The sequence below is a fragment of the Nerophis lumbriciformis genome, linkage group LG36 (assembly GCF_033978685.3).
Source record: "Nerophis lumbriciformis linkage group LG36, RoL_Nlum_v2.1, whole genome shotgun sequence".
NCBI classification, from domain to species: Eukaryota; Metazoa; Chordata; class Actinopteri; order Syngnathiformes; family Syngnathidae; genus Nerophis; species Nerophis lumbriciformis.
The window spans coordinates 21,250,001-21,272,366 of record NC_084583.2 but is presented as its reverse complement, the minus strand read 5'-3'; the positions used below and the strand labels follow the sequence as shown (position 1 = coordinate 21,272,366).

The following is a 22,366-nucleotide window of genomic DNA, read 5'->3' as shown; positions in this document are numbered from 1 at the left end:
TGCCTTCCTTTGACATGGACAACATTATTGCAGCACATTGCTGACGTTGAAGGGCTACTGTACACACACCTGGTGTCACTTCCTGTCCGCTGTGTTCAAAGCTACTCTACCAAAGCTCACACACATTATTATGTTTTTGTGGATGACAATAAATGACCATTAGCGCACAAAAGTTCTTGCATCCAATTCATTTTCTTGTCCTTCCTCCGCCCGTTGAAGCTCGCAGGCAGAAGCAGCACAAGAGGAGGAGGATTTCGCCTTTACTTGGTAAATTGGAGCTGCCTCATTAATTAGTTGAGCATAATGTGCAGAACCGCCTTCTATACTTTTTTGCACACACACACACACACACACACACACTCGGTCAATCTCTGCCTGAAAGATTTGCTGTGTTGGCTTGAGTGGTGTAAACAAGCAGGAAGGAGAAGCAGGAGGCAGGAGGAGACCGTCGGCTCTGCTCCTGATCAAATATTCAATTCATCAATATCATCATATCATCATTACCCTCTGACAGGTGAGTACTTTTCATATCTTTTAGCCTCCGGGGGTCATTACTTCTCCCCTCAGTCTACAAAAAGAAAATCAAAGTTCAATGACTTTGTTGATAGACGAAGTGACTTTTTCCATGAACGTCGCCATGGGAAGTTTTTTTTGTAATTTATCGTTGGTTGTGTTCCCCTTTTTTTTTAAATAAAGCATCTCATGTGGTCAGAAAAGAGAAGTCCGCCTTGTGAATGTTATCCTCTTTTGTGCGCTGTAGAGATCTAGAAGTCACACGCATCAGCTGCAGGGTTTGGACTTGATTCAGGATGCAGTCCCTCCTCGCTCTCGTGATGCTGGGATTTGTGACCTCCGTCGACTCAGGTAAGCCTGGACAAATGATCTTTTTTATTCATTTATTTTTCATGAGTTCCACTTAAAAATATGGCTTTAATCTCATTTTCTTAGGTAATTATAAAATAAGTTGAATTCAATGCAATATTTAAATAGATATATGTTTGAATAAAATGCATTCCATTTACAAAAATGTAAATATAATAAATGTATCATTATTTCTGTCCTTCCTTTATCGCTGTTAATTGGGTGCGGACATGACCGCCATAAATGAGTATAAATCATTCAAATACGGCTTTAATTCACTTTTTCTTAGGTAATTCTAAAATATGTTTAATTCAATTAAATATTTGAAAATATATGTTTGAATAAAATGTATTCTATTTACTAAAATTTTAATATAATAAATAATTGTATCATTATTTATGTCCTTCGTTTATCGCTGTTAATTGGGTGCGGACATGACCGCCATAAATGAGTATAAATCATTCAAATACGGCTTTAATTCACTTTTTCTTAGGTAATTCTAAAATATGTTTAATTCAATTAAATATTTGAAAATATATGTTTGAATAAAATGTATTCTATTTACTAAAATTTTAATATGATAAATAATTGTATCATTATTTATGTCCTTCGTTTATCGCTGTTAATTGGGTGCGGACATGACCGCCATAAATGAGTATAAATCATTCAAATACGGCTTTAATTCACTTTTTCTTAGGTAATTCTAAAATATGTTTAATTCAATTAAATATTTGAAAATATATGTTTGAATAAAATGTATTCTATTTACTAAAATTTTAATATGATAAATAATTGTATCATTATTTATGTCCTTCCTTTATCGCTGTTAATTGGGTGCGGACATGACCGCCATAAATGAATTTCTGCGGAGTATAAATCATTCAAATACGGCTTTAATTAAATTTTTCTTAGGTCATTCTAAAATATGTTTAATTCAATTAAATATTTGAAAATATATGTTTGAATAAAATGTATTCTATTTGCTAAAATTTTAATATAATAAATAATTGTATCATTATTTATGTCCTTCCTTTATCGCTGTTAATTGGGTGCGGACATGACCGCCATAAATGAGTATAAATCATTCAAATACGGCTTTAATTCAATTTTTCTTAGGTCATTCTAAAATATGTTTAATTCAATTAAATATTTGAAAATATATGTTTGAATAAAATGTATTCTATTTACTAAAATTTTAATATAATAAATAATTGTATCATTATTTATGTCCTTCGTTTATCGCTGTTAATTGGGTGCGGACATGACCGCCATAAATGAATTTCTGCGGAGTATAAATCATTCAAATACGGCTTTAATTCAATTTTTCTTAGGTAATTGTAAAATATGTTTAATTCAATTAAATATTTGAAAATATATGTTTGAATAAAATGTATTCTATTTACTAAAATTTTAATATGATAAATAATTGTATCATTATTTATGTCCTTCCTTTATCGCTGTTAATTGGGTGCGGACATGACCGCCATAAATGAATTTCTGCGGAGTATAAATCATTCAAATACGGCTTTAATTCAATTTTTCTTAGGTCATTCTAAAATATGTTTAATTCAATTAAATATTTGAAAATATATGTTTGAATTAAATGTATTCTATTTACTAAAATTTTAATATAATAAATAATTGTATCATTATTTATGTCCTTCCTTTATCGCTGTTAATTGGGTGCGGACATGACCGCCATAAATGAGTATAAATCATTCAAATACGGCTTTAATTCAATTTTTCGTAGGTAATTCTAAAATATGTTTAATTCAATTAAATATTTGAAAATATATGTTTGTATAAAATGTATTCTATTTACTAAAATTTTAATATGATAAATAATTGTATCATTATTTATGTCCTTCCTTTATCGCTGTTAATTGGGTGCGGACATGACCGCCATAAATGAGTATAAATCATTCAAATACGGCTTTAATTCAATTTTTCTTAGGTCATTCTAAAATATGTTTAATTCAATTAAATATTTGAAAATATATGTTTGAATAAAATGTATTCTATTTACTAAAATTTTAATATAATAAATAATTGTATCATTATTTATGTCCTTGGTTTATCGCTGTTAATTGGGTGCGGACATGACCGCCATAAATGAATTTCTGCGGAGTATAAATCATTCAAATACGGCTTTAATTCAATTTTTCTTAGGTAATTGTAAAATATGTTTAATTCAATTAAATATTTGAAAATATATGTTTGAATAAAATTTATTCTATTTACTAAAATTTTAATATAATAAATAATTGTATCATTATTTATGTCCTTCCTTTATCGCTGTTAATTGGGTGCGGACATGACCGCCATAAATGAATTTCTGCGGAGTATAAATCATTCAAATACGGCTTTAATTCAATTTTTCTTAGGTCATTCTAAAATATGTTTAATTCAATTAAATATTTGAAAATATATGTTTGAATAAAATGTATTCTATTTACTAAAATTTTGATATGATAAATAATTGTATCATTATTTATGTCCTTCCTTTATCGCTGTTAATTGGGTGCGGACATGACCGCCATAAATGAGTATAAATCATTCAAATACGGCTTTAATTCAATTTTTCTTAGGTAATTCTAAAATATGTTTAATTCAATTAAATATTTGAAAATATATGTTTGAATAAAATGTATTCTATTTACTAAAATTTTAATATGATAAATAATTGTATCATTATTTATGTCCTTCCTTTATCGCTGTTAATTGGGTGCGGACATGACCGCCATAAATGAGTATAAATCATGCAAATACGGCTTTAATTCAATTTTTCTTAGGTCATTCTAAAATATGTTTAATTCAATTAAATATTTGAAAATATATGTTTGAATAAAATGTATTCTATTTACTAAAATTTTAATATAATAAATAATTGTATCATTATTTATGTCCTTCGTTTATCGCTGTTAATTGGGTGCGGACATGACCGCCATAAATGAGTATAAATCATTCAAATACGGCTTTAATTCAATTTTTCTTAGGTCATTCTAAAATATGTTTAATTCAATTAAATATTTGAAAATATATGTTTGAATAAAATGTATTCTATTTACTAAAATTTTAATATAATAAATAATTGTATCATTATTTATGTCCTTCCTTTATCGCTGTTAATTGGGTGCGGACATGACCGCCATAAATGAATTTCTGCGGAGTATAAATCATTCAAATACGGCTTTAATTCAATTTTTCTTAGGTCATTCTAAAATATGTTTAATTCAATTAAATATTTGAAAATATATGTTTGAATAAAATGTATTCTATTTACTAAAATTTTAATATGATAAATAATTGTATCATTATTTATGTCCTTCGTTTATCGCTGTTAATTGGGTGCGGACATGACCGCCATAAATGAATTTCTGCGGAGTATAAATCATTCAAATACGGCTTTAATTCAATTTTTCTTAGGTAATTCTAAAATATGTTTAATTCAATTAAATATTTGAAAATATATGTTTGAATAAAATGTATTCTATTTACTAAAATTTTAATATGATAAATAATTGTATCATTATTTATGTCCTTCCTTTATCGCTGTTAATTGGGTGCGGACATGACCGCCATAAATGAATTTCTGCGGAGTATAAATCATTCAAATACGGCTTTAATTCAATTTTTCTTAGGTAATTCTAAAATATGTTTAATTCAATTAAATATTTGAAAATATATGTTTGAATAAAATGTATTCTATTTACTAAAATTTTAATATAATAAATAATTGTAAATTAATTATGTCCTTCGTTTATCGCTGTTAATTGGGTGCGGACATGACCGCGATAAATTAATTTCTGCGTAGTATGAATCATTCAAATATGGCTTGAAAAAATAAAAAAAGGCTTTAATTCATTAAGTAATTAGAAAATCATTCTTTTTAAATTTTAATTTTTTTTGCATTTGATTTATTATAATTAATCAGTCCAACAAAATAATACACAATAAAACAATATCAACATTATCAATAGTAGCCTCTCTTCTGGAATAGTTCCAGTAGAGTTTAAACATGCAGTGGTACGACCTCTACTTAAAAAACCCAGCCTCGACCCCTCTCTCCTCTCTAACCTCAGACCTATCTCTAATCTTCCATACATTTCCAAAATATTAGAGAAGGTTGTCTACAGTCAGTTGTTGCCCTTCTTAGAGGATAATGGTATCACTGAGCTGTTCCAGTCCGGTTTTAAAGCCCTCCACAGCACAGAGTCAGCGCTTCTAAAAGTTTTTAACGATATCCTCCTGTCAACTGATTCTGGTAAATATGTTGTCCTGGTGCTTTTAGATCTGTCTGCTGCGTTCGACACCGTCGACCACGCCACCTTAATCACTCGTCTTGAGAACTGTGTGGGCATTAAGGGCGCCGCCCTCAACTGGTTCCGGTCGTACCTAACCGACAGGAGTTTTTGTGTAAAAGTAGACAGTTTTATGTCGTCCACAGCTCCTTTACCACATGGGGTCCCCCAGGGCTCAATCCTTGCCCCAATTTTATTTGCGCTTTACCTTCTCCCCCTTGGTTCTATTTTTAGGAAGTACAGTATTGCATTTCATTTTTATGCCGATGATTGCCAGATTTATTTTCCCATGGCACAAAATAACACGGTTCAACGTCTTATTGACTGCCTGCACGACATCAAAGTCTGGCTTTCAGCTAACTTCCTGAGCCTAAATGAAGATAAAACAGAAGTTATGTTGTTCGGTCCAAGTCGCTCTCCCTCCCCCAACGTTGACCTCGGCACTCTGACCCCGTGTCTCAGCGACTGTGTCACAAACCTGGGGGTAAAGTTCCACTCAGATTTTAAATTCGAAAAACAAATCAGCAGCGTCGTTCAAAAAAGCTTTGATCAATTACGCCAAATAGCGAAAGTGAAACCGCTTCTATCAAGACATGATCTTGAGAAATTAATCCACGCCTTTATCTCGACTCGTCTTGACTACTGTAATGCCCTGTATGTAGGCATTAGCCAGGCCTGCAGCTCGTGCAGAACTCTGCTGCTCGTCTGCTAACACAGACCCGCAGACGTGAGCACATCACCCCTATTTTAGCGTCCCTTCACTGGCTCCCTGTGCGTTACCGAATCAATTTTAAACTCCTTTTATTTGTTTTTAAATGTCTAAACAACCTCGCGCCAACCTATCTCTCCGACCTCCTTCAGCCTTACTGCCCCACCCGATCCTTAAGATCAGCCGATCAGCTGCTGTTGACGGTCCCTGACACAAGGCTGAAGCTTAGAGGTGACAGAGCTTTCGCCGTTGCTGCTCCCGAGCTCTGGAACGACCTACCTCTGAGTGTTAGACAAGCCTCCTCTCTTCCTGTTTTTAAATCTCTCTTAAAAACATACTTTTATTCCATGGCTTTTAACACTGAGTGATCTCCATCCTGCAATGGCGCCCCATAATACACCTGCTGTGATCCTGTTTTTATGTTTTTATGTTTTTATTAATTCTATTTTAATTATTTATTTTTTTATCGTGTTCTGTTTGTGTTGTGTTGTGTTTGCTCGATACTCGTTTTATCTTTTAACCTGTTCATTGTACAGCACTTTGGCTACCCCTGTGGTAAATTTTAAATGTGCTTTATAAATAAAGCTGATTTGATTTGATTTGAATAATAACACAATTCCATTTCCAACACCAAAGCCGCCCCAGCAACATTCAGAATAGCAATCAACAGATCAATTGAGAGGACACACAAACATGACACAAAACAATCCAAAAGTAGTCAAACAAAAAGGAATAATATCAACAACAGTATCAATATTAATTAAAACTGCAAGCAGCGATTGACTTTGACGGCACATAAAATCCAAACCGGAGCAGTAATTAAAACTCTTTCGTCAACTTTTAATCAGAAGGGTTCAATCTCTCTCCTGTGCTAGTTTGAAGTCGACACGACAAACGCGCTTAGAGGAGATCATTTTTGAAAAAAGGTGACCGGTTTTTACAAAACTTTTGTTTTGAAGGGGGAATTGCAACCTTCTTGTTGATTTTTGCTGGGAATTGTTAATATATGACATGTAGGTCTAAGTGAGACCTACATAGAGGTTTTTGTTTCATGTCTCTTCGACATTCCTACTGGAAGTTACAGGCAGTTTTGTCTGTGTTTTCTTCCTTGGAGCAATTTTGTCTGTGTTTTCTTCCTAGGGGGCGCTAGAGCGCAATTTTGAGTTTTGGGGTTAGGTTTTTTTATTAGAACGCAATTTTTGCCAGTCCTGATGTGTGTGTCCAGTTTGGTGAGTTTTGAAGCATGTTAAGGGGTTCAAATTACAGCTCAAAGAGGCAAAAGTGACTGTTTTTACAAATCCTTTGTTTTAAAAGGGGAATTGCAAACTTCCTGTTGATTTTTGCTGAAAGATGTCAGTGTATGAAATCTAGGTCTAAGTGAGACCTACATAGAGGTTTTTATTTCACGTCTCTCCGACATTCCTAGTGGGAGTTACAGGCAGTTTTGTCTGTGTTTTCTTCCTAGGGGGCGCTAGAGCGCAATTTTGAGTTTTGGGGCGAGGTTTTTTGATTAGTTTGCAATTTTCGCCAGTCATGATGTGTGTCAAATATGGTGAGTTTTGAAGCATGTTAAGAGGGTCAAATTACAGCTCAAAGAGGCGGCCGGTATAATAATAATAAAACTTTACAATAACAATAGGGTCCTCTGTCCCAAAGGGACATTCGGTCCCTAATAATAAAACGTTACAATAACAATAGGGTCCTCTGTCCCAAAGGGACATTCGGTCCCTAATAATAAAACGTTACAATAACAATAGGGTCCTCTGTTCCAAAGGGACATTCGGTCCCTAATAATAAAACGTTACAATAACAATAGGGTCCTCTGTCCCAAAGGGACATTCGGTCCCTAATAATAAAACGTTACAATAACAATAGGGTCCTCTGTCCCAAAGGGACATTCGGTCCCTAATAATAAAACGTTACAATAACAATAGGGTCCTCTGTCCCAAAGGGACATTCGGTCCCTAATAATAAAACGTTACAATAACAATAGGGTCCTCTGTCCCAAAGGGACATTCGGTCCCTAATAATAAAACGTTACAATAACAATAGGGTCCTCTGTCCCAAAGGGACATTCGGTCCCTAATAATAAAACGTTACAATAACAATAGGGTCCTCTGTCCCAAAGGGACATTCGGTCCCTAATAATAAAACTTTACAATAACAATAGGGTCCTCTGTCCCAAAGGGACATTCGGTCCCTAATAATAAAACGTTACAATAACAATAGGGTCCTCTGTCCCAAAGGGACATTCGGTCCCTAATAATAAAACGTTACAATAACAATAGGGTCCTCTGTCCCAAAGGGACATTCGGTCCCTAATAATAAAACGTTACAATAACAATAGGGTCCTCTGTCCCAAAGGGACATTCGGTCCCTAATAATAAAACGTTACAATAACAATAGGGTCCTCTGTCCCAAAGGGACATTCGGTCCCTAATAATAAAACGTTACAATAACAATAGGGTCCTCTGTCCCAAAGGGACATTGCGGTCCCTAATTAGAATTCCAACATAGCAGTGATTAGAAATCCCACATTTACATTATCATCACAGCCATTTATTTAAAAAATAATCAAATAAAACATTTAATTGAATTCTTAATTAAATCTAATATTTAAAAAAAATTATTTAATGAAATAAATTTAATACAATTTGAATCAAACGAAAATATAATACATAATTGTTTCGTAATTTTTTGCATACAGTCCGTTGTTTATCGCTGTTAATTGACTACGATAAATGAATTTCTGCGGAGTATGAATAATTCAAATACGGCTTTAAAAAAAATACGGCTATAATTTCATTTTTTAAGTAATTATAAAATAATTCTAAATTCAATTCAATATTGGGGGAAAAAAAAGTATTTTTCATGTAAATTTGAATGAAAATAAAATATAATTGTGTCATTATTTTTTACATTCATTGATCGCCGCTAATTGGGTCATGACCGCGATAAATGAATTTCCGCAAAGTAGGACTCATTCATTTTAAAGGGGACCTATTATGCAAAACCAACTTTTATTACCAACTGGTACCTGCTGTTGTATATTTGGGAAAATTTGAAATCAAACCATGAAGGTGTTGCTTGTTGTGGGGCAGACTGGCTCGTACATGCACATATCTTCCTCTGTTGCCATTTCTAATTAAAAGAAACATATAGTTCTAACTTATTGTCAGTAGAGTATCTCAGAGCTAGGCAAATATTTTGACTCGGGGGCCACATCGGGAGAAAAATGTGTGTCCGGGGCCAAGGTGTATGTGTGTATAAATGATATATACACATTTAGCTGTAAAAATCTGCTGTACAGTATGCAGAGGTGGGTAGAGTAGCCAGAAATTGTACTCAAGTAAGAGTACTGTTACTTTAGAGATTTATTACTCAAGTAAAAGTAAGGAGTAGTCACCCAAATATTTACTTGAGTAAAAGTAAAAAGTATGTTGTAAAAAACTACTCAAGTACTGAGTAACTGATGAGTAACATACACACACACATCATATATATATATATATATATATATATATATATATACATACACACACACACATATATACATATATATATATACACACACACATATATATATATATATATATATATATATATATATATATATATATATATACATACATTGATATATACAGTATATAATTTATATTTAATTTTTTTGCCGTTTTTGTTTACATGTTAATAGTGTTTTAATGAATATACATGCATGTTTAACACATATAGATTCCTTTCTTTAATGAAGACAAGAATATAAGTTGGTGTATTACCTGATTCTGATGACTTGCATTGATTGTAATCAGACAGTAGTGCTGATAGCGTCCACGTTTTCAAATGGAGGAGAAAAAAAGTTCCTCCTTTCTGTCTAATACCACATGAAAGTGGTTGGTTTTTGGCATCTTATTTGTCCAGCTTCCATATTCGTTTTTATACACTTTACAAGAAATACATTGGCGGCAAACTCCGTAGCTTGCTAGCTTGTTTGCGCTGGCTTTCGGAGACTCTTGTTTTGAAAGCGCAGGCGCGGTGGAGCGGCACTTTTATTGTGAAGACAGGAACTGTGCAGTCAGTCTTTAGGCTTTTGACGGGGTGTACGGTTTAAATAAAAAATGGTCTTTTTTCCTTCACACTTTTGATTGATTGATTGGAACTTGTATTAGTAGATTGCACAGTACAGTACATATTCCGTACAATTGACCACTAAATGGTAACACCCCAATAAGTTTTTCAACTTGTTTAAGTCAGGTCATGTGACCCCTGGCTCTGTTTGATTGGTCCAACGTCACCAGTGACTGCATCTGATTGGTGGAACGGAGTGAACGTCACCAGTGACTGTATTTGTTGAAACGCAGGCACTATGAAGGTCTGTCTGACAGACCAAAACAAACAAAGCGCGCATTAACAGATCGATAAAAATTAGTAGCGAGTAGCGAGCTGAATGTAGATAAAAGTAGCGGAGTAAAAGTAGCGTTTCTTCTCTATAAATATACTCAAGTAAAAGTAAAAGTATGTTGCATTAAAACTACTCTTAGAAGTACAATTTATCCCAAAAGTTACTCAAGTAGATGTAACGGAGTAAATGTAGCGCGTTACTACCCACCTCTGACAGTATGTGTGTTTGGCTCCCTTTTTTACACTAATACCAAAAGTCACAATGTCCCATAGAGTTCTAAAAACGTTATGACAGACCACCTCAAAAAAACGGAATGGAATTATACCGTTTTTTACTGAATGGGACACCCTAAATGTACATGTGGTGATATCCTTTACACACTGATGTCGCTTGTTGATGCAGTACAGCCTGAGGGATGGAAGGTCACGGGCTTAGCTGCTTACGTGCAGTGATTTCTCCAGATTCTCTGAACCCTTTGATGACATTACAGAGCGTAGATGGTGAAATCCCTACATTCCTTGCAATAGCTGGTTGAGAAAGGTTTTTCTTAAACTGTTCAACAATTTGCTCACGCATTTGTTGACAAAGTGGTGACCCTCGCCCCATCCTTGTTTGTGAAATGACTGAGCATTTCATGGAATCTACTTTTATACCCAATCATGGCACCCACCTGTTCCCAATTTGCCTGCACACCTGTGGGATGTTCCAAATAAGTGTTTGATGAGCATTCCTCAACTTTATCAGTATTTATTGCCACCATTTCCCAACTTCTTTGTCACGTGTTGCTGGCATCAAATTCTAAAGTTAATGATTATTTGCAAAAAACATCAATCAAATATGTTGTCTTTGTAGCATATTCAACTGAATATGGCTTGAAAATGATTTGCAAATCATTGTATTCCGTTTATATTTACATCTAACACCATTTCCCAACTCATATGGAAACGGGGTTTGTATTTTTTTTAGTTTATTTAGTCATTGTTAGGCTTGAAAATACTTGATTCAAGACCAAAAAAATTTTAGAACATGTTTTAAAAGTTGTTGTTTTTTTAAATATCCCCAAAAAATCCGCAACATTTAAAAAGCGATGTGGCGAGGGAAGGACTTTGTCATGTTGCGATCACTGGTGTGATTCATTCCAACTCTATTTTAACATCCTGTATGTGACACTCAGCTGCTACAGGACATCAAATTGCAATTTCATGTCCACAAAAGCGTCTGTTGTTCTGTTCAAGCTCGACAGGATATAGTTGCGTGAGTGAAGAAATCCAGCGAAAGAGCGCGGACCAAAATGCTGATTGGCACGTCCGTGTACCATTCAGTGCTGGGAAAGTGTCGAATAGAAAATCGCTGAACGTTGAGTCTCAGTTCTGCTTCAAGCTGCAAACTCGTATAACCTGAAGGGAGGAGAACTTTTTCTTCTTTGCTTCTTTGTGTTTCTTTTGCGAAGAGATGGTCTCCGGCACATTGATTGCATATACTATATACCAGTGTTTCCTAACCATAGGGGCCACAAGCGCCCCTTAGAATGTATATACCGTATTTTCCGCACCATAAGCCGCCCTGGGTTATAAGCCGCGCCTTCAATGAACGGCATATTTCAAAACTTTGTCCACCTATAAGCCGCCCCGTGTTATAAGCCGCATCTAACTGCGCTAAAGGAATGTCAAAAAAACAGTCAGATAGGTCAGTCAAACTTTAATAATATATTAAAAACCAGCGTGATGTGGGCGCGCATGGAGTCGTATATCAACATGGACGGAGCTGCGTGAAAAAAGCCAACTTACCTTAGCCACTCGCTCATCTTTTCTTCATCCATCCCTTCGAGTTAGCTTTTATGATGACGCCGGCTGGAAAGGTCTCTTTTGGCAAGGTCTTCCTTTTGAATATCACCATGGGTGGAAGTTTCTGGCCATTAGCATGGCAAGCTAGAACCACAGTGAAGGATGACTTCTCATTCCCTGTGGTGCGAATATTCACCGTACGTGCTCCCGTTGTATCCACAGTGCGGTTCACAGGAATATCAAAAGTCAGTGGAACCTCGTCCATGTTGATAATGTTCTCTGGCCGGATCTTTTTTTTTCAGCTATCTTGTTTTTACAATATGCACGGAAAGTAGCCAGCTTTTCTTGAAAGTCTTTAGGCAGTTGCTGTGAAATAGTAGTCCGTGTGCGGATGGAGAGATTGCGTCTTTTCATGAACCGGAAACCTGTCACTTAGTAGGAGCCATTTTGTGGTCTTTACAGATGTAAACACACAAAGGAAATGAAACGTAATATCCGCGCGCTTCTTCTTCTTCTACGCGGGCGGGTGGTTGCTTACAGTAGAAGAAGAAGCGCTTCCTGTTCTATGGGGGCGGGTGCTTACCATGGCGGTTGCTTGCGTAGAAGAAGAAGCACTTCCTCTTCTACGGGGAAAAAAGATGGCGGCTGTTTACCGTAGTTGCGAGACCGAAACTTTATGAAAATGAATCTTAATATTAATCCATATATAAAGTGCACCGGGTTATAAGCCGCACTGTCAGCTTTTGAGTAAATTTGTGGTTTTTAGGTGCGGCTAATAGTGCGGAAAATACGGTATCTGTTTTTTCAGCTGTGGTCCACATTGGCCGCAGCGGTACTTCGTTGTAATACACCTTTCTACCACTTGTGGCAGTAATGACACTATTAAACAAACAGAAGAAGTCTGCCACTAATGTTATAGAGCGGAAGTGTCAAAGTGGTTTTCACATCGCAGTTATGTTTGGCCCCAGAGGGCCGCTTCTAACAGTGAACACTAGTATTACACCATTTTTCTATGCATTTCATTAGTACATTTTTTAAAAACTAAAATGTAAAAAAATACGATAAGTTGCAAAATTTAGTGTATATTACTGTAAATGGAAAAACACTACTGCTGTTTTTATGGTTGCCAGAATTTTACAGTAAAATTTGCATTTGGTTTTTTACTGTAAATCTAAAAAAAAATGCAATTTTACAATAAAAGTTTGGCACCAGTTTTTTTGTTAGATTTTTTTTTTTTATTTTTTTTACCTCAAATCAACAACTATAGATTTTTCAGTGTATTACTGTAAATGCCAAAACAACACAACAATTTATTACAGTAAAAAAGTACATTTGTTTTCATTTAGGTAAAAATGCTTTAAAAACCACAATAAATTTCACAATTTTACCATGAAATCTTTTGATACTTTTACATTGCACAATTTGATGGATAACTTGCTTTGAAATCATTATTTTCTTTTTAAAAAATGGGATTGATAATATTTTTTTGCATAATTAGACAATATTTAAGTTTACATAATTTGCGATTGCCAGTGTTGGGACTAACGCGTTACAAAGTAACGCATTACTGTAACGCCGTTATTTTCGGCGGTAACTGGTAGTCTGATGCGTTATTTTTTATATTCAGTAACTCAGTTACCGTTACTACATGATGCGTTACTGCGTTATTTTACGTTATTTTTTATGTAGTATCGGCTAGAAACAGAAGATCTGAGTGTGTTTTATTGGAGCGCTGCGGTGTCGTCCTTCTGAATCTTCTTGTGTCACAACGGGGAGAAGAGAAGAGGCGCGCTCTGTGTGTGTCTGGGTGTGGGTGTGGGGAGGCAGTGGGCGTGTCTGTGTTTACTAACAAGACGACATGGCGGAGCCGCAGGCGAGTTTCTTAACATGGAGATTTTCTCACTACTTTTCTTTTGTCGAGCACAAAGAAAAGAACATTACAGTTAAATGTAAGTTGTGTCTTGGATCAAAGATCCCATCTACTGCCCAAAACAGCAATACAAATCTGATGAAACAGCTACAAAAGCAACATGCTTTGACGAAGCTAGTAAAGAGAGACACAGACTCCGATGCCACTTCACCTCCACCTAAGGATTTTAATGGAGGCACTGCTAGCCAGGACAACATTGATAGAGCCATTGCAGTGTATGTGCTAGAAGACATGATACCAGCGTCAAACAGCAAATGGCACAGAAATCATGTTCCAAGTACCTGGACAGTGAGTACATAAACATGGAAAACGAGCTAAAGAAAACACCCCAAACTCTGCCTCTGCTCATCATTCAGCGCTGAAGGTACACACACACTCTGTCAATTCTCTTATATACTCTTTCATTCTAGACTTCTAGAGTGTTTGATTATCACATCACTCTAAATATATAGACTATAAAGTTCACAAACATAAAGAGGGATCCTAGTGGGCCAGGCCAATCTTTCCTTATCTCTAAACTAAAACTGGGGAAATGTGTAGAGTGTTCTGGGCTTCAGTACAGTGTTGATCTCCTGAAGACATGATTTTATTTCACAATTCCTTGAGAGAAAAAAACACCTGGTTAGGCTTTGTGTATGTCATGTGTGCCTTCCTTGGGTGAAGCCAGCTTTACAGCTATGTTGTTATTATGCAGTTTGTTACTTATGTATGTTATGTTGCAGCTATTTAAAATAGTTTTGTCAATTTGTTCTGGCCTTTTCACAGTAACGCATTACTTTTTGGTGTAATCAGAGGTGGGTAGAGTAGCCAGAAATTGTACTCAAGTAAGAGTACTGTTACTTTAGAGATTTATTACTCAGGTAAAAGTAAGGAGTAGTCACCCAAATATTTATTTGAGTAAAAGTAACAAGTATGTTGTGAAAAAACTACTCAAGTACTGAGTAACTGATGAGTAACCTGTTCGTTTAATGATGACGGCAACAAATAATGCACAAAAACATAAAAATAGCAATGAGCAAATTCAGAGCCAGGAATATCTCTTAAGCAACTAAAACAATAATACATATTAAATAATAATACATTAACATAAAAAAAATTAAGGCAAATTGAGCCACAATAACTTAACAGCACCATAGGCTCAGTAGGCATTCATTGATTGATTGATTGAAACTTTTATTAGTAGATTGCACAGTACAGTACATATTCCGTACAATTGACCACTAAATGGTAACACCCCAATAAGTTTTTCAAAGTTAATCAATTACTTAATAAATAACCAAGTCGAGGTGATCTACCTCATATATACATATACACACACATATCATATATATATATATATATATATATACACATCCATTCATCCATTTTCTACCGCTTATTCCCTTCGGGGTCGCAGGGGGCGCTGGAGCCTATCTATACATATACATATATATATATATACATATATACATATATATATATATATATATATATATATATATATATATATATATATATATATATATATATATATATATATATATATATATATATATATATATACAGTATATCATTTATGTTTATTTGTTTTGCCGTTTTTGTTCACATGTTAAAGGTGTTTTAATGAATATACATGCATGTTTAACATATAGATTCCTGTCTTTCATGAAGTCAAGAATATAAGTTGGTGTGATTGTGCTGACTTGCATTGATTGTAATCAGACAGTAGTGATGATAACTTCCACATTTTCAAATGGAGGAGAAAAAAAGTTCCTCCTTTCTGTCTAATACCACATGAAAGTGGTTGGTTTTTGGCTTCTTATTTGTCCAGCTTCCATACTCCTTTTTATACACTTTACAAGAAATACATTGGCGGCAAACTCCGTAGCTTGCTAGCTTGTTTGCGCTGGCTTTCGGAGACTCTTATTTTGTTAGCGCAGGCGCAATGAGCGGCACTTTTATTGTGAAGTTTTATTGTGAAGACAAGAACTGGCGGTCAGTCTTTAGGCTTTTGAGAGAGGTACGGTTGAAATAAAAAAAGTGTCTTTTTTTCCTTCACACTTTTGATTGATTGATTGAAACTTGTATTAGTAGATTGCACAGTACAGTACATATTCCGTACAATTGACCACTAAATGGTAACACCCCAATAAGTTTTTACACTTGTCGGGGTCCACGTGTGACGGTCATGTGACCGCCTGGCTCTGATTGATTGGTCAAACGTCACCAGTGACTGCTTTTCATTGGTGAAACGCAGGCATGCGATAGATCCTACTTTGAAGGTCTGTCTGACAGACCAAAACAAACAAAGCGTGCATTAACAGATGGATAAAAATTAGTAGCGAGTAGCGAGCTGAATGTAGATAAAAGTAGCGGAGTAAAAGTAGCGGAGTAAAAGTAGCGTTTCTTCTCTATAAATATACTCAAGTAAAAGTAAAAGTATGTTGCAGTAAAACTACTCTTAGAAGTACAATTTATCCCAAAAGTTACTCAAATAGATGTAACGGAGTAAATGTAGCGCGTTACTAGTTAGTAACTCAGTTACTTTTGAAATAAAGTAACTAGTAACTGTAACTGGTTTTCAGTAACTAACCCAACACTGGCGATTACATGGAGTACATTTATATTTTTTCTCCCAAAATAGAAAGAAAGAATACATTTAGTAAGAAAAGTTGCAGTTCTTTATTGATACATATTATTTCCAGGCTTTCGAGGGTAAAATAAAATGAAGTGGTGGGCCACATCTGGCCCCCGGGCCTTGAGTTTGACATCTGTCTCATAGAGAGACATGTCTTAAGAGCAAAAATTATGACTAAAGTGGTGAAGCTGTATTTTCATTTGAACTTTAATTTATTATTAATTTTGTTTATTTATTTTAGCAAAACATAATACATATTGTATGTACATGTATTGTTTATTTAGTCAGTACTTATTTTTCTAATCAGCCTGACCTAAGCCTAAGGTTTATTTGATAAATTAATAATAATCTTTGTGATTGACACATGTTTTTATATCATTTGACAAGGTAGTAAACTGTAAGGTTGGATATAATTATTGAATATGATCAACATCAAGAGTAAGATTACTAATTCAGTGTTAATACTGGAGTTACTATGGTAATATAATTAGTTACTATGGTAATCTAATTAGTTACTATGGTAATGTAAGTCACAGCAGCTCAGACGAGGCACCAAGCAGTGTGGGTGGGGAGCGTTTCCACAGAGTGTTTCCAGAGCCTGAAATGTGGGTGTCAGGGACAGACGCGGAAGGAGATTTTTACAACAAAGTTCTAAAGCTTAGTGATATATCACATATATCAGATTGTACCTTGGTTTTTTTTTTACCCTTGTAATGTTTGTTGCATTTTTGTTGCATTTCGCTTGATTGTAAAATATGTGGATGTAGACGGGGTGTGGTGTTCATATGTTGTCAATATTCAGTGTTTTATCCTTCATAGTTAATATTGTAAATTCCACATTCTTTATTTCCATGTACATTCTGGGTGTCTCATTCAGTAAAAAAAAGTTACATTCCATTCCGTTTTTTAAGGCGGTCTGTCGTAATGTTTTTAGCATTCAATCAGACATTATTGTGAGGTTTTGTATTAGTGTTCCTAAAAATAGATATACCGGCCCCCAGGCACATTTTGTTCTCTAAATTTGGCCCCCACGAGTCAAAATAATTGCTTAGGCCTGCTTTAGATGGAAATTAGCCTTTGGCTACAACCTGGCACGATAACATTTTATATGTTCATTAATGTACAAACCATGTTTCCATATGAGTTGGGAAATGGTGTTAGATGTAAATATAAACGGAATACAATGATTTGCAAATCATTTTCAACCCATATTCAGTTGAATATGCTACAAAGACAACATATTTGATGTTCAAACTGAATTTGATGCCAGCAACACGTGACAAAGAAGTTGGGAAAGGTGGCAATAAATACTGATAAAGTTGAGGAATGCTCATCACACACTTATTTGGAACATCCCACAGGTGAGCAGGCAAATTGGGAACAGGTGGGTGCCATGATTGGGTATAAAAGTAGATTCCATGAAATGCTCAGTCATTCACAAACAAGGATGGGGCGAGGGTCACCCCTTTGTCAACAAATGCGTGAACAAATTGTTGAACAGTTTAAGAACAACCTTTCTCAACCAGCTATTGCAAGGAATTTAGGGATTTCACCATCTACGCTCCGTAATATCATCAAAGGGTTCAGAGAATCTGGAGAAATCACTGCACGTAAGCAGCTAAGCCCGTGACCTTCCATCCCTCAGGCTGTACTGCATCAACAAGCGACATCAGTGTGTAAAGGATATCACCACATGGGCTCAGGAACACTTCAGAAACCCACTGTCAGTAACTACAGTTGGTCGCTACATCTGTAAGTGCAAGTTAAAACTCTACTGTGCAAAGATAAAGCCATTTATCAACAACACCCAGAAATGCCGTCGGCTTCGCTGGGCCTGAGCTCATCTAAGATGGACTGATGCAAAGTGGAAAAGTGTTCTGTGGTCTGACGAGTCCACATTTCAAATTGTTTTTGGAAACTGTGGACGTCGTGTCCTCCGGACCAAAGAGGAAAAGAACCATCCGGATTGTTATAGGCGCAAAGTTGAAAAGCCAGCATGTGTGATGGTATGGGGGTGTATTAGTGCCCAAGACATGGGTAACTTACACATCTGTGAAGGCACCATTAATGCTGAAAGGTACATACAGGTTTTGGAGCAACATATGTTGCCATCCAAGCAACGTTACCATGGACGCCCCTGCTTATTTCAGCAAGACAATGCCAAGCCACGTGTTACAACAGCGTGGCTTCATAGTAAAAGAGTGCGGGTACTAGACTGGCCTGCCTGTAGTCCAGACCTGTCTCCCATTGAAAATGTGTGGCGCATTATGAAGCCTAAAATAGCACAAGGGAGACCCCCGGACTGTTGAACAACTTAAGCTGTACATCAAGCAAGAATGGGAAATAGTTCCACCTGAGAAGCTTCAAAAATGTGTCTCCTCAGTTCCCAAACGTTTACTGAGTGTTGTTAAAAGGAAAGGCCATGTAACACAGTGGTGAACATGCCCTTTCCCAACTACTTTGGCACGTGTTGCAGCCATGAAATTCTAAGTTAATTAAAGCTGCAAGCAGCGTTGGTCGGGCCCGCGTATTTGGCAGGTGCTAGTTGTAAGTGTCCCAATACTTTTGTTTAGTTTTCGTCATAAGTGTCCCAATACTTTTGTCTACTTTTAGTCCGAATTGTCCCAATACTTTTGTCTAGTGTACCTACCTTGTCAGCATAGTGTGGGCATGCTGGTGCTTCGTGCTTTTAAGCAGCCATCTTAAAAAAGCAGCAGTGCAGCAGCATCAGCGCAGCGGGTCTTTGAAGGGTCATAAAATCAAAACCGGAGCCGGTATCAAAACTCTTTCGTCAACTTTTAATCAGAAGGGTTTAATCTCTCTCCTGTGTTAGTTTGAAGCCGAAACAACAAACGCGCTCAGAGGAGATAATGTTTGAAGAAAGGTGACGGGTTTTTACAAAAATATTGTGTTGAAGGGGGAATAGCAAACTTCTTGTATATTTTAGCTGGGGGTTGTCAGTTTATGAAATGTAGGTCTAAGTGAGACCTACATAGAGGTTTTTATTTCATCTCTGTCCGACCTTCCCAGTGGGAGTTACAGGCAGTTTTGTCAGATTGTTCATCCGAGGAGCAGTTTTTTGTGCGTTTTATTAAAAAATTGCTGTAGAGCACAATTTTTAGATTTGGGGTTAGGTTTTTTCATTACATCACAGTTTTAGCCAGTCCTGATGTGTGTGTTCAGTTTGGTGAGTTTTGAAGCATGTTAAGGGGGTCAAATTACAGCTGAAAGAGGCAAAAGTGACTTTTTTTAGTACTTTTTTGTCTTGAAGGGGGAATTGCCAGCTTCCTGTTGATTTTAGCCCGAGAATGTACCATTATGAAAGTTAGGTCTGAGTCAGACATACATAGAGGTTTTTGTTTGATGTCTCTCCGACCTTCCTAGTGGGAGTTATAGGCAGTCTAGTTTTTTTTTTTCCTAGGGGGCGCTAGAGCGCAATTTTGATTTTTGCAGTTTGTTTTTTTTATTAAAAGACAATTTTCGCAGGTCCTGATGTGTGGGTCAAATATGGTGAGTTTTGAAGCATGTTAAGTGGGTCAAATTAGTGCTCGAAGAGGCGGCGGAATAATAATAATAATAATAATAATAATAATAAAACCTTAGAAGAACAATAGGTCCTTATGTCCCATTGCATAAGGACTCCCTGTGGGAGTCCTTTTGCAATGGGCCATTGCGGGCCCTAAAATAATAATAATAATAAAACCTTAGAAGAACAATAGGTCCTTATGTCCCATTGCATAAGGACTCCCTGTGGGAGTCCTTTTGCAATGGGCCATTGCGGGCCCTAATAATAATAATAATAATAAAACCTTAGAAGAACAATAGGTCCTTATGTCCCATTGCATAAGGACTCCCTGTGGGAGTCCTTTTGCAATGGGCCATTGCGGGCCCTAATAATAATAATAATAATAAAACCTTAGAAGAACAATAGGTCCTTATGTCCCATTGCATAAGGACTCCCTGTGGGAGTCCTTTTGCAATGGGCCATTGCGGGCCCTAATAATAATAATAATAATAAAACCTTAGAAGAACAATAGGTCCTTATGTCCCATTGCATAAGGACTCCCTGTGGGAGTCCTTTTGCAATGGGCCATTGCGGGCCCTAATTATTATTTGCAAAAAAAACAAAAAAAAGTTTATGAGTTTGAACATCAAATATGTTGTCTTTGTAGCATATTCAACTGAATATGGGTTGAAAAGGATTTGCAAATCATTGTATTCCGTTTATATTTACATCTAACACAATTTCCCAACTCATATGGAAACGGGGTTTGTAATATAACCATATAACTATTGCAGTGCATTCTGGGAGTCATAGCATTAGCGGTGCAGTTCAGAACTTGCAATGATTTCATGGCACAAAATAGAAGCTTGAACTCCTGTAAGGACATAGTTATAAAACACATCATTACTGCAAAGTCACGATGTTGTATCACAACAGGAGTTGGTTTAACACTTCATTAAGCATGTCCAATCTTCCCTCTACCCAGTTCAGTGGCGGCGTCCTGTGATCAAGTTCAACTCAAAGATGTTGTCTGGTCCTGAAGTGGTGGTCAAACTTGGCACCCCGCTGGATTTGAGGTGTGAGGGTGACGGGCCTGTGAACTGGCAACCCAGGCTGGCCAAACACAGACGTTTCGTGTCCAAGGGGGACCGCCGCGTCCGCACTTTGAAGGTGGAGCGTCCCTCGGCCGAGTTCACAGGAACCTACAAGTGTTATTACACGGCCGGACCACAGCTTCGTAATCTCACCTCTTCGGTTCACTTGTATGTCAAAGGTGAGTTTGAACGCGTGAGCCAAACTTTCCAGACAAGTGGGTGTCAGTAAATGATTCATGTTCCTACATCAGATCCCAGCCGTGTGTTCTGGACCAGCAGCACCACTCTAAGGGTTGTGAAAAAAGAGGGTGAGGGTTTCATGCTGCCTTGCCTCCTGACTGACCCGGACGCCACAGACCTGAGTCTCCGCATGGACAACGGCACCACGGTGCCCCCCGGGATGAATTTCACCGTCTACCGGCACCGTGGTGTTCTCATCCACAGCCTCCACCCGCGCTTCAATGCTGACTATGTGTGCACGGCCAAGGTCAACGGGGTGGAGCGCACCTCCAGAGCCTTCTCCATCAACGTCATCCAGAGTGAGACCACCAAGCAACATTTTTTTTTGTACTTTTGACTAATTCTATCGTTTCACCCCGCTCTAGAGCTACGCTTCCCGCCGTATGTCTTCTTGGAGTTGGATGAATACATCCGCATCGCTGGGGAGAAGCTGAAGATCCGCTGCACCACACACAATCCTAACTTCAACTACAACGTCACCTGGCTATACACCACCAAATCAGTCAGTATGAACTACAAATATTTTGGTACCGGTAAAAAAAAACATCTTACGATACATGAAACATATGTTTCTTATTGCAATTTTGGCTCTAACTAAAATAGTAAATATACAAGACAACTTTTCTTTTATTAGTAAGTAAGCAAACAATGGCTCCTAATTAGTCTGCTGACGTATTGTGTCATTTTCGATTCTATTATTTTGTCAACATTATGAAGGACAAGCTGTAAAAATGGATTATTAATCTACTTGTTCATTTACTGTTAATATTTGCTTATTTTCCGTTTCAACATGTTCTATCTACACTTCTGTTAAAATGTAATAATCACTTACTCTTCTCTTCTTTGATACTTTACATTAGTTTTGGACATACTTGCCAACCTTGCCTGGGGGCGTGGGGGCGTGGCTAAAAGGGGAGGAGTATATT

The 22,366-nt window shown here is 36.4% G+C and overlaps 1 protein-coding gene across 1 annotated transcript in view; it reads left to right on the top strand.

Moving 5' to 3' along the window:
- The first annotated feature begins 754 nt into the window (after positions 1-754).
- LOC133577095 (macrophage colony-stimulating factor 1 receptor 1-like) overlaps positions 755-22,366 on the top strand; it is a 104,196-nt gene continuing 82,584 nt past the window's right edge. The window contains exons 1-4 of the mRNA XM_061930655.2: positions 755-864; positions 21,092-21,379; positions 21,452-21,739; positions 21,806-21,942. Of these exons, the coding sequence (XP_061786639.1) occupies positions 810-864; positions 21,092-21,379; positions 21,452-21,739; positions 21,806-21,942 (768 nt within the window). The 5' untranslated portion in view covers positions 755-809. The remainder of the gene's footprint in view (positions 865-21,091; positions 21,380-21,451; positions 21,740-21,805; positions 21,943-22,366) is intronic.